The 16,105-nt window shown below is 43.9% G+C and overlaps 1 protein-coding gene across 3 annotated transcripts in view; it reads right to left on the bottom strand.

Annotated features, from left to right (window-relative positions):
* ULK4 (unc-51 like kinase 4) overlaps positions 1–16,105 on the bottom strand; it is a 406,057-nt gene that overhangs the window by 120,121 nt on the left and 269,831 nt on the right. For 2 of the 3 annotated variants that reach the window (XM_088798237.1, XM_088798238.1), the window contains one exon: positions 2,529–2,695. In XM_088798237.1, the coding sequence (XP_088654363.1) occupies positions 2,529–2,695 (167 nt within the window). Of the gene's footprint in view, positions 1–2,528; positions 2,696–16,105 lie in introns of those variants that run through there. The other variant, XR_016021270.1, reaches the window with a different exon arrangement.

Genomic DNA, 16,105 nt, shown 5'->3' with positions numbered 1-16,105 from the left:
AGCAACCCTCAATCCCTCAAGTCTTCTACTTTAGAGAAGTTCCTGTCAGAAGTTTTTGAAGGCTGAGGAATGCCACATGTTTCTCAATGGAAGAAGTGACTTATGGTTTGGAAAGTACTTATAAGCTCAGTGTTCCCCGAGAAGCTGTCTTTGATGCACAGTCCACTTTTCTCCCCAGCCCTTTCCCCTAATTCAGTCTCAAGGACTCTTCCTCTTTCAGACTGACACCAGGTATCTCGGAGATCAAAGTGAGTAGTGAAAGCCAAACGCAATACATGGCAGATATTATAGGGGAGGATTTAGAAAGATGATAGCAGTAAAATGCACAGTGGTGTTGCGAAAATGAAAAAAAAAAAAAGTGATCTAGTGGTACACCAGCAAATGGAAAACGAGTTAGAAAATATGTTTTATTAAGGTGTTCTGTTTTGTTTTTGTTTTTTTAAACACCCTTGAATACCTAACAATCACTTAAAATAAAAGAGGATTTCTATTGTTCTGGAGTTTTTACACTTCTGATCGACAAAATAATCTTTTCCAGACTAATGTCAACAAAGCATCTTGTGAGAGTAACTATGGACTGCATCTTGAAGAATTATAAAATTACCACTATGGAAAGTGAAATCAGAAGCAATGTTCTCTGAAAAGACACTGGAAAAGAAAGCAAAAGCTAAGAGAAATCCATAATTCAGAGTTCCATAAGTACTTACCAATGCTCTACTGTCAATTTAGAATTATTGTATTACAGATGAGAAAAAAAACAATTAGGTAGTTCCAAGGTCATTTTCATCTGCTGGCTTTAAAAGTTTAGGTTAAACACTGTCATGTTTGCTGACGGGATCTTGGAATTATTTATTAAACCACACTAGGCAAGCTACATACTTGAGCAGCTTAACTGTGGGTAAAAGTTACCATCTATCACAATGAGGAATTACAGAGACAAACCAGAGTCTCCGGATTCATTCTTGGCTCTGCTACTGTGACTCTTGGCAAGGCATCAAAACAGTTTGCTTTCCACTTTAGCTTCTGCATCTGTTCAAGCCGGAAGGTTACCATTTGAAATACATCTCTTGCAACTTTACCAGGATTTGAAATGTAACCATGAATTGCTATGGGCTGTGCGCTTTCCCATGATCTGAGTATCAGCTGCCTCAGTTGCTTAGGAAAAACACTGAATGAAATTGGCATGTGGAGGCGCCTAACTCGGAAAGTACTTAACAAACCCACATCCCTTTCCTTCCTCGGAACACGATGCTAAGTAAACCCAGGTGCAGTTTGGGGCAAATGGACTTTTCCACAGCCCCTGAACACACATCTTGTCCTCAAAACCGTCTTACAATTCCATGTTGTTGGTAGTAAGAAAGAGTACATGAGAGAGTGTACATGTTGCACGTGTATGTGTGTGTGCATATAAACATACAGATGGTGCCAAACAAACGTGCACACATTTTAAAAAAGGAAAAAAAACTATTAAAATGGCAATACTCGATGTATACCGATAACAAAAGATGAACACAAGTCACATGTGACTACTGCAATTACAAGAGGTGCTCAGAGTGGTTACCATTGGCGTCCAGACACTTCTGATTATGGTGAACTACTGCTTGAGCATCGCTGACCGAAGTGTCCACTTGTACGCATTTTTTTGGCACCCCCGGTATATGTATGTGTGTGTGCTTATGCGTGTGCATGCCTAGAATCTCAATGCACCGTTCCTAGCAGGCTAACCCATCCTGTTGGGAGTGGGCTGGAGCCCCATCTCTGGGCAGCAAAGGCTGCGAACTGCCGGCCAGCCCGAGGGTGCTCGTAAGGCAAATGATCTCATCGGTCAGGAGTGGTTCCCCCGTTATGCTCGCTCAGTGTTTGCGGAGGCCTCGCCTGCTTTCCTTTCTGATTTGGTGATCAGCTCATCTGGTCTATACATTGGTCACCCACACATGGCTTATTTGGTAGGCTCTCTCTATAGACACATAAGTTCTTCAAAAATAAACATACATTAGAGGAAGATCAGAAAGAAGAGAATGACTGTATTCCCCAGGCTACACATTACATCCCCCGGAATTACTTGTTTTATACCTGGGAACCTGAACCTCTGATTCCCCTTCACCTTCCCCCCCCCCCCCCTCCTTTTAGGTTTTCACTTAAAGTTGACATTCAATATTTTGTATTAATTTCAGGTGTACAGCATAGTGGTTAGACATTTATATAACTTAAGAAGCATAGGGAATATTGTCAATGATACTGTGACAGCGTAGTATGGTGTCAGATTGTTGCTGGATTTATCATGGTGATCACCTCTTTAGGTACATAAATGTTGAATGACTATTGTGTACACTTGAAACTAACATAATATTGTATGTTAGCTATATTTTAATAAAAACCTTAAAAAATAAAAAAATAAGCAAAATAAAATTTTACCATTGAAATAAAACAAAGAAAACAAAAACAAAACAAAAAAAAAGAAAGAAGAGAATGCAAGGGGACGTGTGACATGGTTAGGTTGCTCACGAAGCAGGTAAGAGGACCTGTACCTGCAGAGCCAGCCGGACGATGCTGGAGGTGAAGGACAGCATGCCGTGCAAAATGTCAAGCAGGGAAAAGAGCAGCGCGGCGGCCGTCTCGTTGTTGTTTTTATTGTCCACGTCCAAACACAGTGTGACGGTTTCGGTGAAGAGGTTACAGACATGACGGACCAGTCCTGGGGGTAAAAAGAAGGGTCAAATATTTTTCATAAATTATAATGTGTCACATACACGCAATGGGGCAGGCGTCTGTTCTCTACGAGGCCTAACACGAAGCAGTCCTTCAACTGTACCATGTACCAGATACACGGGGGAAGGAGGTTTTTAAATGCAGGTTTCCAGGCCTCACTCCCAGAGAGTCTACTCAGGAGCCTAGGAACATGCGTATTAAACAAGCTCCCCGGGTAATTTTGATGTAAGGGTTCCCAAAACTACACTTTGAGAGACACTGTGCTACGTGGCGGACGGGCTTCACGGGAATGCAGGACCCCCTGACACTGAGGGAAAGTGTGCTGAACATGTACAGACTGTCGGCAGGGTCTCTGTTTGAAGGCCCAGGTCATGGTGTGGATCAGGGACGGCAGGTGAACCCAGGGGCCTCTCAGGGGGTCATTTCAAGAGGATAAAGCAATGAAGCATTCTTTCTCAGGCATTTCGAAACATTTGAAATGTAAGGTTAGCTATGATTTTAAGAACTGTGAAATTGAGAAGTTGCCATGTTCTATCATCTTGTCTCTGCAAACCTTATATTAATAGAAAGTTGGTCTGCATCAACTTTCAGTTTGACGTTGTCTGTCACAACACACACATGTCCACATTTGGGAGGCATTATTGTTTATATTTAAGTTGGCATTTTAGTTATTATTATGTAACATTACACTTTGAATCAGCAAGATTAATTCAGATATGTAAATGTGGTGAAAATACAGCATGATATATAAACTTAAGTGGTGAAGGGGACCTTCAACCTTTGTAGATCGTCTGAATATTCTAGAAAAAGTGAATCTCCAAACATAAATATTTTACACAAGCAGATGGGTTAAAAAAAAAAAGTGTGGTAAAGAAGTATGACATGCAGTGTAAGCTGAATATTATTGGCCGTGTAATCCATTCATCCCTAGTTCTCAGATGATCAGTTGGATGGAAACTCTGCCAAGCACAGCCTTGGTGTCTCTTGGTAAGCTTTGGGATCTTTTCCACACAATGAACATTGTCAGTTCCAGTCAACCAATCTAGATTTCCTAGACAAGTGCAAAGCAATTCTACAAAAGTTATTAATTTTGTCAGTAAAGGCAGAGAGAAACCAAAATTACAGAGGCCTCATTCAAAGTTGTACTCCTTGTGGCAAAAACTGGTGCAAGTTACAAAGCTGAAGATAAATATACTTGGAGGGAAAGTAGAATGAATTATTGGCAAAATTTCTGTATCAAATGACAAGGTTTGAGAGCACAAATCAACACATAGTGCAGAAAAGCAGTTGTTACGACACGAGCATTACAGCAGCAGGCCTCCTCCCGTGAGTCAGAAAGCATCACCCAGGCACATGCAATGGAGCAGCACTTGACATTCAGGAGAGATGCTTTCCTTTGGGGGCTCATGATTACTTTGTGACGCATGGAGACAGTCAAAGGTCCAGGGGGCTGCGTACTGGAGAAGTCCAGCGATGTGACCAGTGGCACTTCGGAAAACGGAGGCGGTCCCCTGGGTCCCCATCTGTATACCGCTTGATTCCTACTAAACATCTGGTGAGCCCCAAGGTTCTTCCTGGGCTTGTGTCAGTCCCCCAGGAAGGAATGCAAACAATGACTGCAATCAGATTACGGCTGGGATGGAATTCTTTGCAGCCTGCTATGTGGAAAACAGGCGTGCCAGCTCTGACTTGACACACTGGCGTCACTGGCGTCAGGGCAGGAGCGCGTAGGAGATTAGAAATGAAGTACGACGTGGAATATTTCTTCACAGCAGTGATAACGGCAGCGAAGCCCACTAGTAAGATTTCAAGCGGCCTCGCTCAGCCACAGTCGGCGCCCGTCATCGCCAGAACTTTCACTTCAGGGTTAAAATGCGTGTTTTTCTTGTTCAGACTTTTTTATTATGAGAACAAAGGAGGTCACGGAAGAGTTCTGTAAAATGAATTCCTATTACCCTCTTCAATAATTAGCAACATTTATCTTTTCAGATTTTAAAGTAAATACTCGACATCATCTTATTTATCCTGTAAATTTTTCTAAAAGATTCTTTTTTTTAACATAACCACAATACCATTACCACTTAATAAAATTAACATACTGAATATACTCAATACACAGCCTGTGTTTAAAACTCAGCTGTCTCAAAATTTTTGAGACAGCTCAAAATGTTTTTTTGGTCCACACATTCCATTTGGTTACAGATCTTAAGTCTCCTTCAACCTCTAACAGTCCCTCCCCTCCCCCCCGCAACCCCCTGCAATTTTTCACACCATTTATTTGTTGGAGAAATTAGAACATTTTTCCTGTGTTGTTGTGTTCCTATATCCCTGAATTTCCTGTAAACTGGTCATTAGACCTAGAGACTCAATTTAATTCAGGCTCAATTATTTTGGCAATAATACTTGGGGCTGGGTACTCTGTACTTCCTGTTGCACCACATCTGGAAGGATATACCATCTGGCTGTTCCACATTTAATGATGTTAAAATTGATACCTGGGTTCAGGGGTTGTTAGTCTAATTCAGCCATTGTAAAGGTTCCATTGAATGCTATCTACTAATGACCACAGTCTAAGCTCATTATCATGGCACCCCCTGGAGCAACCAGTGGGGAACTGAGAACAGAAGGCCATGGGGAGGCCGCTGCAGTCATGCCATAACCAAGAGGAAGGCAGACACATCACTAAAGCAACATGATTTGTTACGCTGTGGCAACAGTAGGGTGGGGCCAAGAAGCATCCGTAAGGAATAGGAGAACTAAACCCTAACTGGAAGAAATGGGGGCCTTTTCTAGGAACTGTAAGTCAGCTTCCAAGACTGCGACAACATCCAAAAGCCAGTGCCCAACGGCGGTGGGAGATGAAGGCCTAGAAGCCTGACCGCAGTCAGGACTGGACAAAGAGAGGTGGGAGATGATCAGAGAGAGCAGGAAAGTCCCAAACAACAGGCAAGATTTAGAGAGGCACAGAGTCAAAAACGGAGGGTAGAGTAAATCCCAGACAGAAGCAGGAATTTATAGAGGAAACGGAGGCAACGATGCTAACACAGTAGAAAAAAGACCATGATAACATAATGCCACAGCTATCAAGGAATGACTAGAATTAAAAAGAAAAAGGGTGTCAAAGATGCCTGAGTGACATAATTCAAAGCCGAGGAAAGGTGACTGGTGGGATCATTTCCTGGTCACCGATGCTTGTCATTGGCAAAATGTGTTCGGTCCTATAGCCTGAAGCCAGACTTCAAGTTGCCAGATCTTCCCTGTTGCATTTTCCCACGTCCCATGTAGGCTCTGACACATGTGCTTCTATGCTGTGTCGGAATTTCCCTGGAGATGGAGTTAGGAAATACAGTTTCTTGGAAGGCAGGCAGGCGTGAAGCCACGTCTGCCTCAGCGGACAACACCAGCTGTCCACATCCACTGGGAGCCAAGGGAGATCCTGCTGTTTGCACATGGTGGTGACGTGAACGAGCTAACACGCGATGCCGTTTACAAAAGTGAAGGAATCATCTAAGGAGGCGGCAAAGGAAAGGAAAGGAAGGTAACATATTTCTGTGCTGTCCTTCTTCTCCACAGGCAGGTCCTGATCAAGAGAAAGATACTCCCCCTCCAAAGACATGGAGTGACGTTCAAGGGTATTTCCAAGGCTGTGTTCTCCACAGCAAAAACTTTCCAAGGACTCAAACTGGCAGTGGGTTTGTCTGTACAGCTTTCCTCTACCTTCCTCGTCCACTAGGAAGGCTAGTGACAATACCACAGCCGTACACCTGCAGCCCTGGGAAAGGCCTTTTTGAAAAAGGCATTCCTTCTGTTACTGTTTTTTTGTTTTTCCCCCTCCTTTCTTCTCTCTCCTCTCCTCCAGGGCCAGTCTGAGGTGCAGCAGCTGCCTGTGGCTTAGGTCAGCTCTGCTCCACGCCAATGAACCACCGATTGCTATGTCTCCTGCCTCTTTGCATTGGTGCCAGCTGCTGTGCATGTGTGTGGAGGGAAGGAGGCTTTCCTGCATGAAAGGGTTAAGCTCTAGAATTGAAGTTTCAACACTGAGGCAAATACACAGGGAAAGCCACAGCCAACTCTGTTTCCAGACCCGCGGGTGGACCTCTTATAGGAAGTGAGGCTAAAAGCAGCCCTCTACGTAGCCCAGCACAATAAAAAGGGTTTCTGGGCCTTGCGTACGTGTCGTGTCCCTCAGAAATGCTATACAAAGGCCTCTGGGAGAGCATTCCAGTATTTCCAAGTCCTCTGGTCAAATGCCATCATAACAACTACTTAATGCTCCGTCCTAACATCTCTACAAGAACCAACATTCATTAAGCCAAAAATCCAATACTTATTTGCATTGATTATAACCAACTCATCCAAAAAAACAAGTCCAAGATTTATTTTGTATTAATTATAAGCAAATCTCTGAAGGAGTCACCCCCATAAGTTATTTTCAAGTGTTTAATGTTCTGGGAATATTAATGTACATGAGTTGTTCTCAGCTCCGGTCATTGTGTCCTTATTATATTATTACTTTTTCAAAAGCTGTTGGAGTAGAGAGATAATGTGAGAGTACACATTGAAATGTCAAGCTTTTGAAAAACTTTCTCCTTCCACCATTAATGATTTGAACATAATACTCTAACTCCAAGGGTAACCTTCCCAAACAGAGGTTTCCTTCTGGATAATATGACATTTACATCATGTGGGCATTTCCACCACAGTTTGTTAAAGCCAATCTAAACAGAAAATCCAGAAGAGGAGTATAAAAGCATCTGCATATGTCTATTGGCCATTTGTATGTCCTCTTTGGAGAAATACTTCTTCAGGTCCTCTGCCCACTTTTTAATTGGATTTTTTGTTGTTGTTGTTGTTGTTGAGTTGTATGAGTTCCTTATATATTTTGGATATTAGCCTCGTATTGGAGGCGTTGTTTGCAAAAATCTTCTCCCATTTGGTTGGTTGACTATTTTGTCAAAGGTTTCTTTTGCTGTGCGGAAGCTTTTTAGTTTGATATAGTCCCATTCATTTATTTTAGTTTTTACTTCCCTTGCCTTTGAAGTCAAATTCATAAAACCTTTTTGAACCCAAGGTCCATAAGTTTAGTACCTATGACATATGAAAAAATGCTCAACATCACTAATCATGAGAGAAATGCAAATAAAAACCACAATGAGATATCACCTCACCCCAGTCACAATGGCTATCATCAACAAGACAAATAGTAACAAGTGCTGGAGAGGCTGTGGAGAAAAAGGAACCCTCATACACTGTTGGTGGGAATGCAGACTGGTGCAGCCGTTATGGAAGGCAGTGAGGAGGTTCCTCAAAAAATTACGAATAGAATTACCATATGACCCAGCAATCCCTCTCCTGGGTATCTACCCAAAAAATCTAAAAACATTTATCCGTAAAGACATATGTGCTCCGATGTTCATTGCAGCTTTATTTACAGTGGGCAAGACATGGAAACAACCAGTGTCCTTCAATAGATGAATGGATAAAGAAGATGTGACATAAGATTCTGCGATAAGAAAAGATGAAATAGGATCATTTGCGACAATATGGATGGATCTTGAGATTATTATGCTAAGCGAAACAAGTCAGACAGAAAAAGTAGAGAACCGTATGATTTCACTGATATGTAGTATATAAAACTGAAAACAACAAAAGAACAAGACAAAAAAATGAAGAAACAAAAACTCATAGACACAGACAATAGCTTAGTGGTTACCAGAGGGTAAGGGGGGAGGGGGGTAGTAGATGAGGGTAAGGGGGATCAAATATATGGTGATGGAAGGAGAACTGACTCTGGGTGGTGAACACACAATGTGATATACAGATGATGTAATACAGAATTGTACACCTGAAATCTATGTAACTTTACTAACAATTATCACCCCAATAAACTTTAATTAAAAAAATAAAGCATCTGCAAATTCGATGTGGGGAAAGGGTTCTTTCCAAACTGATCAATGCTTAACCACCAAAACCAGAATCACACCACACCGGCTGAGTCAAAAATCTGTTTTAAATCACAAAACACGGAGGGAGAAAGTGGCAGTGCTGGTCTTGATTACACTGCAGGGTAAATGGAGGCATCTGTGAACCGTGGGGTCCTCAACCGAGCTCGCTTGACCTCTTCAGGCCAAAGGTTAATGGGCAGCCACCCCCACATAGAAATGGTTCCACAAAACAAGATGTCCAAACATCTCCCAGGTTCAAAGCGGATGAACCATCCCAGGGCAGATTTCTGCTTCTGTTATTCCAGCCCCTTTGTGAGAGGCACTGGGTGTCCTCCCGGGGCCTGACACCAAAGCCACACGGTTCCCCGGCCGTCGTGCTCCTCCTGCACTTGCACGCCTCCCTCTGCTGTGGATGAGTAACCCCAGCCCACTCACAGTCTGTGCTCTGCTGAAGTAAAGGCTGGGAGCCTCTCACATACGACAGAGGTTAAGGTTGTAATTAATTGTTTTCTCCAAAAAGCCTGAAGGGACTCTGTAGTCAAAGCATTCATTTTGAATTACATTCCTAAGACAATCTGTATATGAGAGTACCTTAAAAACACACTCGCCCCATCTCCCCTGAGCCCACAACGCCCCTGGACCCTCCCATGACTAGCACAGAATCAGTTCAGCACTTAGATCTGCAGATGGAGGAGACCCTGTATTGAATTATTCCAAGTATATTATTTCCAAGTATATTCCAAGTATGTCATTCTGGCCACCTGTTCCCAGAGGGCTGCAGTGCCCTTTTCTGGTTTAAGCAGAGATCCTCAATTTTAGCAACACGTGAACCCCAGATGCATACTTGAGAGGAAAAAGTTTTAGATAGAATGAACTCAACTATAAAATCCTTGAAAAAGAAGTTCAGCACCTAAGAGATTTTATTCACTGAAGATACGCTCATTTTGATTACTGAGAGTACCTAAAGCAGCTTAGGATTGATTTAAGCAAATGTGTCTGGAATAATTTTTGAAAGTGAGAATATAAAAAGTAGAAGTGGATGTGAATTCCATACCCCAAACTTAAGATGCAATGTTGTTTATGACTAATTCAAAAAGGGAATTTTATTAATTCAATGGGGCATACACTTTCCAATTCCTACCAGGAAATGGATGAGTAATAAACAACTGACCATACATGTGCAATGCCCAGGAAAATGCTGGAAGAGAGTGAAATAGAAGGGCAGGGAAGGAAACCCTTCAGGGAGGGAGTATGACCCCCTCAGCAGCCACACAGTCCAGCCCAGGGTCAACCCCAAAGCCCGAAAGCTTTGTCTAATTCCATTCCAACTTTGATCGGCACTTGCTGAATTATGGAGGGGCCTTTAGGAGCTCAGCACTGAGCTGGAGCACATCTTCTCAAGCCCCACACCCCAGGAGAGCTTCGGGCCTCCCCTTTCTCCCTCCCCTGTCATCTGTCTCTGAGGTGGCAGGTCAACAGTCAGAAGGAAACACGTATCATTCCTTCAACCACTGGACCTGCACATGTCGATGTTACAGTGGTAGACAATGCGTGGAGGAGGAAAAATCCTCCAGAAATGGCCCCTTCGCTTCAGGGCCCACAAAAAGATCTCCACGTGTGAGGCGGCTCCCAGAACAGAAGGCCAGCTTGGAGCTATGAGCCAGAGGGAGCGATGATCAGTGGGAGGGCAGGGCAAGTGCTCGTGGGGAAGGAGGGATCCCCGCGGACATGGGGATGTGGAGAAGCAGAAGGGGGGCACTCCAGGTTTGGTCAATAAACGTGAGAAAGGTCTGCAGCTGGGATGTGAGCGTGCTATACTCAAGCAGGAGTGCAAAGGCCAGATAACGAGGCCCATGAAGGGGAGTGGCAGGGGGTCCTTCCCCAGGACTTCCAGAAACGAGGCTGGGAAGGAGGGAGTGGCGTCTCTGAGGAACACACTTTAACATTTGTAACCTGGGAGTGGCTGTGGGAAGGTGGCAGCTCAAGGAGCAAGGATGCTGGGCATGAATAAAAAGGAAAACATGAGAGGAGAAGAAAAACTTGGGGGAGAAGGGATTCGGGTGTTATGTTTGGGCCCCTGGTTTTAGCTGTTTCTGGGGCTTAGCAATGATTCTTGCCTTGAGTTCCATCAGACATCCTCTCACTTGTAGACTGTCTCCTTTTTAAGGGGCTAGTTCAAGTTTCCGATACAGGCAGATAAGAGTCCTAACCAACACAATGGACAGGGAGTTCGTATTTTTAAGTCTTCTTTTCATGGGACAAAGCAGCAGTCACCCAGTTATTAAGCTGCAAGTTACTCAGCGATCTTCAAAAACATCTCTCCTTGACTCCATGCATTAGCCATTCCCCCCACCCTCCTCCCTTTCTTTCAATCTGTATTTATGTATTTTTATTTCTATCAGAGGCTCAAAAAGCTTAGGTAACTTGGCCAAGGCCAGCTGGCTCCATGGTCTGTGCCATTACCCACTGTACAAGATAGCGCTTTCATAATTGAAATGACTGAAAATGGAAAGAGGAGGAAAACAGACCATTGAGTCTACTGCGTAAATGCAAAAAAAAAAAAAAAAAAAAAAAAAGATTTGTTTTAAAAGATGTAATGAGGAACAGATAAAGATAAGAAAAGTAAAGAAGAGGGCTTCACACACCAAGTTGAATCTCTCCCACCGCTACAGAAATATAAAGGGCTAAAAAATAAGGAAATAAAAAGAAGGGATAGAAAATTGCCACGGCACCAAGGCATTCTGCCTTGAAAATAAATCTGCTTCATTAAAATCTTATTTTGGAAAAGCAATTTTAGCACATGTACACAGCAGGTCTATGATCCCATGACAATCTTCTTCAGTGACATCTTTCCACATTAGTTAATTAACAGGTGCCAGTCACAGAGCAAGTCCACTGCCGCTGATATTGCAAGAGATGCGAGCGATATTAGACATTCAACACCAGTGCCATCAAGTAAATGACAACCATCAGCCGGGAACGCCTTGCACTGTCAGTGTTCTGGCGGAGAAAATAAATATGAGGACGATTCTGATATGCAGCTTTTACACATCAAATTTCTGGATAATCTGAAGTCACACTGGAAATCAATTGAAGCTATAAAGCAACTGGTAAATGCTCATGTAAATATGGACATAAAAGATGAAGCTGGCAGAAATAACCACAAAGAAAAACAAAGAAGGAAACATGGTTAAAAACAGAAGAGCATAAGACTCACTCTTTACCTTCTTGCACTTGACTTCTGGATGCCTCTTGACACACTTAACCTTTTGGAAATGCTGCCTTCCCTTGGCTTACAGGACCCCCGTTCTCCTGGGTTTGCTCCCTGCCCGCTCCTACTCAGTTTCCTGGGCTCTTTTCTCCTTCACCTCACAATGAAGTGTATGTACACATCTGATAAATGCCTGTCTTCCCTACTAGACCATAGGTTCCGCATTGATTTGGGTTATTCTTCTCACCTGAGGCCAGCACAGCCCCCTGTGCACACCAGGTGCTCAAGACACCTGTGCCGAGTACCCAACATTGCAACACAACCAAAGAAGGACTCATTCTAGAAATTCACAGCTTATTAATCACTAGAAAGCCCATTAATGCACATTATAGCTAACAGTGTGAGGAAGAAGCAAGACTACCCAAATGAGCACACACAGGCTCCTCAAAGCTTGCTGTCACAACGGAGGCAGCCGCCATCACTTGTGTTTGGCAGAGACAGCAAGGCAAGCCGGGGGTGGGTGGGAAAAGCTTTGGAGTGAAATGACAGGAAGGCTTCGGGCGCACACTTGGAGAAGGTGGTTAGTACGGGGAAGCTGGAGGCGGGTTAATAGAAGCAGGGCACCTCGTGTCACTGGTTTGAGGTGTATCTGTGGTTAGTCCTGAGTTGGAAGCAGGGGCAAAAATTAAGGTAGCGGGCAGTTTTGGACCAAGTCCTGACCAATTTGGGCCAGTTGCTACAGAGATGGTGCTTTGGCATTTGGACTGGTTGTGAGTGAATGTCCAGATCATTTTCATATATGATCTGGACATTGTCCACTCACACACACACACACAGCTTCTCAACAGGGGAGGATATCCATTCAAGTCAGGAACAAGAAAAGGATGCTGACTCATAATTTTCATTAAAAATTCTGTTGGGTAATCTAGCCAAAGAAATAACAATAATAATTAACTACTTTGATAGTTAATAGGCTTCCTACCTACTTAGGGAGGAAGACAACGATATTTGAAACCATTAAAGAAGATAAAGTAGAACTCTATGTACTGACATAGGAATAGGTCTATGACATATAATATGGAAAATCAAGTTAAAAAAAAACAATACATATGGAACAACACACAAATTATAGGCATTTAAGAGTAAATTTTTTAATTGAACACTTCCTGTTTTTCAAGCACTGTGTTGTTTTATACACATTATCTTTACACATTTTATCTCATCTAATCTCTCATGGCCATCCCAGTATTTATTATTCCTATTACTTTGTAGATGAGAAAGTGGGGACCAGCCACAGAACAGGAAGAGAGGTGTGAACCCGGCAAGCTGGCTCCAAACCTGGATTCTTCCTCACCACCTACTCTGCTTGGTAAGCTCCCTCCACACGGATGACCCAGCTCATCGCTGGGGGTTAGGTTCACATTTAGCATCATACACGGCTGCATTAACTAAATTTTAAAAACGCATACTTGTCGCTTTTATGATCAGAAAAGATACAGATATTTTACATCTTGCAAAACAATTAGAAAGGATGCATGACAGTCCTCTAAATATATTTTTTAAATAAATTTTATTGGGGAATATTGGGGAACAGTGTGTTTCTCCAGGATTCATTAGCTCCAAGTAATTGTCCTTTAATCTAGTTGTGGAGGGCGCAGCTCAGCTCCAAGTCCAATTGCCGTTTTCAATCTTTAGTTGCAGGGGGCACAGCCCACCATCTGTGCGGGAATTGAACCAGCAACCTTGTTGTTGAGAGCTCGCGCTCTAACCAACTGAGCCATCCGGCCGCCCCTCCGGGAGCACAGTGGCAACTCATTGTCTTCAATCTAGTTGTGGAGGGCGCAGCCCACCGTCCCATGCAGGAATTGAACCGGCAACCCTGTTGCTCAGAGCTTGCACTCTAACCAACTGAGCCATCTGGCCGCCCCTAAGTATTTTTTTCAATTGTTGTCTGAAACTTACAAAATTGCTAGAAGTGAAGAAAGACTTCTGTTCAGGGTTCAGCTTGAGTCTATATATCGCCAAGTGAAAGTCTTACTCCATTCTGACACTTTTGTGAGATTCGTTCCACCTTGAAGAAAGTTTTAAGTGTCTCAGCTATGAGAGAGCTTGATACCAGGAAAATACTCCTTGGCAGCTTGTGAGACATTTAAGTGCTGGCTTTGCCTGTCTAATTGGGATGATTCTGGCACGGGGGCGTGATGTGAAAATCAAGGACGCCGAATGTGGAGCGGAGAAAACGACATACTGTCGTCCTCCTGGAGGTCACAGAGCAAGAGCGGTCTCATTTCCTTTCAGGACCACCCCCTCCCGTGCTTCAGCTCCACCCCAGCTCCTTGGGCCTTCTCTAAACCTTACACCCCCCGACACCCCCCTCCCCACCAATCCAAGTTACTCACTTTCATGTAAGTTTCCTACATCTCTCCCTTTATCTGTATTTGTCAACTAAGCCAATTTCTCAATTCCAAAGGAAAACTTTCAACTGGCTTTGCTGCTCCCTGAAAAATACCATCCTACACCTCCTTTCTTTTACTGGCAATGTAGACAAACCTGTTTGCTTTCTATTTTTTCTGTTATTAAAGTCATGATTAGAATTTTCAGAAGGTAGTTTACCACAAGTACTTCCTCTGCTTTTGACACTGGCTTATCTCTCACTGCCCTGCTGGGTTCTCTCTCACGACCCCGGGCCGGTAATGGAACACAGTATTAGGCACAATGGGCCATTAACAGGCTCTTTCTGAAGACTGGGGCTGTCTAGAGGGCAGGGGGTGTCACACTTTCCTTCCCTCGCGTGGCCCCGTGCTTCACAATCAGAGGCACACCTCTTCCAGCAGTGGGACCAAATCCCACTAAAACCTCGATGCACCAACAAACAGCACCCTCTGCCTTCCTGGCACAATCTTTTCTCCCCCTGTCCCCTGTCCTCCTGGGTACGAATGGATGCTGTACCCCTGAGCTGCATCTTTCCTGGCAGGACCTGCGAAGTTCTCCTTCCTGGTTAAGAAATGTACCTACTTGCTAAGTTTTCAAGGCAGTCACACACCTGAGCTCCGTACACACATCTTCTGCTGCGGGTGAGCATCTCAGCTCATCCCACTGAAGAAACATTGTCCTCCAGATGTCACCTCCACCAATCTTGGCTCGCAGCATCCGAGTTGCTAGATTCTAATGATATACCCTACATCATGGAGTATTAATGCTAATGGGTGACTAAAATTGTTCTCACATGAATTCTTTTCCTTTCCCAACTTTGCATATTAACCCGATTTGGAGGACAGACTGTCGGTCTCCCATACTGACATCTTGATGAAGAGGCCAAAAGCACGATGAGTTTTTCTACCTCTGAGATTTGAAACCTTGGTGGCAATGCCCTCCATCTCTTCCTTCTCAACCCAAATACCTGCTACCCAGTCCTGGCTGTTCCCCTTCTGCCACGTCTCTGTCCCCTTCTGCCACGTCTCTGTCCCCTTCTGCCACGTCTCTGTAAGCTACATCAGCTCCTCTCTTGTTCCAGCTTTGACTCTTATGACCACAGACCTAAAATGACTGTGTTAGCCTCCTGGCAGCCCCTCTGCCTCCAACCTCTATCCCACAAGGCCGGCAGCCTCATCTTGCTCAGCATCACTGACCTAAGGTCCCTCCGCTGCTAAGAGAGCCCGAGCACCATGCCACCCCCTACCTGAGGCCGAGTCCAGCCAGGCATTTGAGTCCCTCCTCACTCTGGCTCCCGCCTCACCTGCCCACAGACACCCACGCCCCCTGCACCCTTGTCCTTCACGCCCGACTGGGCTCTGTGCCCACTGTTCTTTCAAGCTAAGGTGGCCTGTCTTCCTCGTCTTGCCCACAGCTTCCACTTCGCTCAAAGTACATTCCAATCACCACTTTCTCCTTTAAGAGCTTCTGTTTATGCCATCCAATTTTGTAATATCATCTTGTATTTGCTACTTATCTTTCCACATAAAATGTTTCTCCCCAACCGCCTCAAAGAAAGGAACTATAATGGAATGAAAAACACATTTTTAAAAATATTGAATGCATTCATTTAAATTGAACACGGTGCTTTCAGTGAGTTCTACAATGCCTATTATGGTGTTTGGAATAGAAAAGGTGTCCAGTAAATACTTTTGAATGAATCAGTAAGTACATTAATTTAGATAAGAGAGACGATAAGACTGCTGGCACTTGAGGGCATGCGTTCTGCCCAAGGCCCATGTCAGGGGGTGACGCTCATCAGTGCTCA

Source organism: Rhinolophus sinicus, chromosome 5, assembly GCF_057876585.1.
Source record: "Rhinolophus sinicus isolate RSI-liver-muscle chromosome 5, RSI-T2T, whole genome shotgun sequence".
Lineage (NCBI taxonomy): Eukaryota > Metazoa > Chordata > Mammalia > Chiroptera > Rhinolophidae > Rhinolophus > Rhinolophus sinicus.
This window is presented reverse-complemented; position numbering and strand designations above follow the sequence as displayed.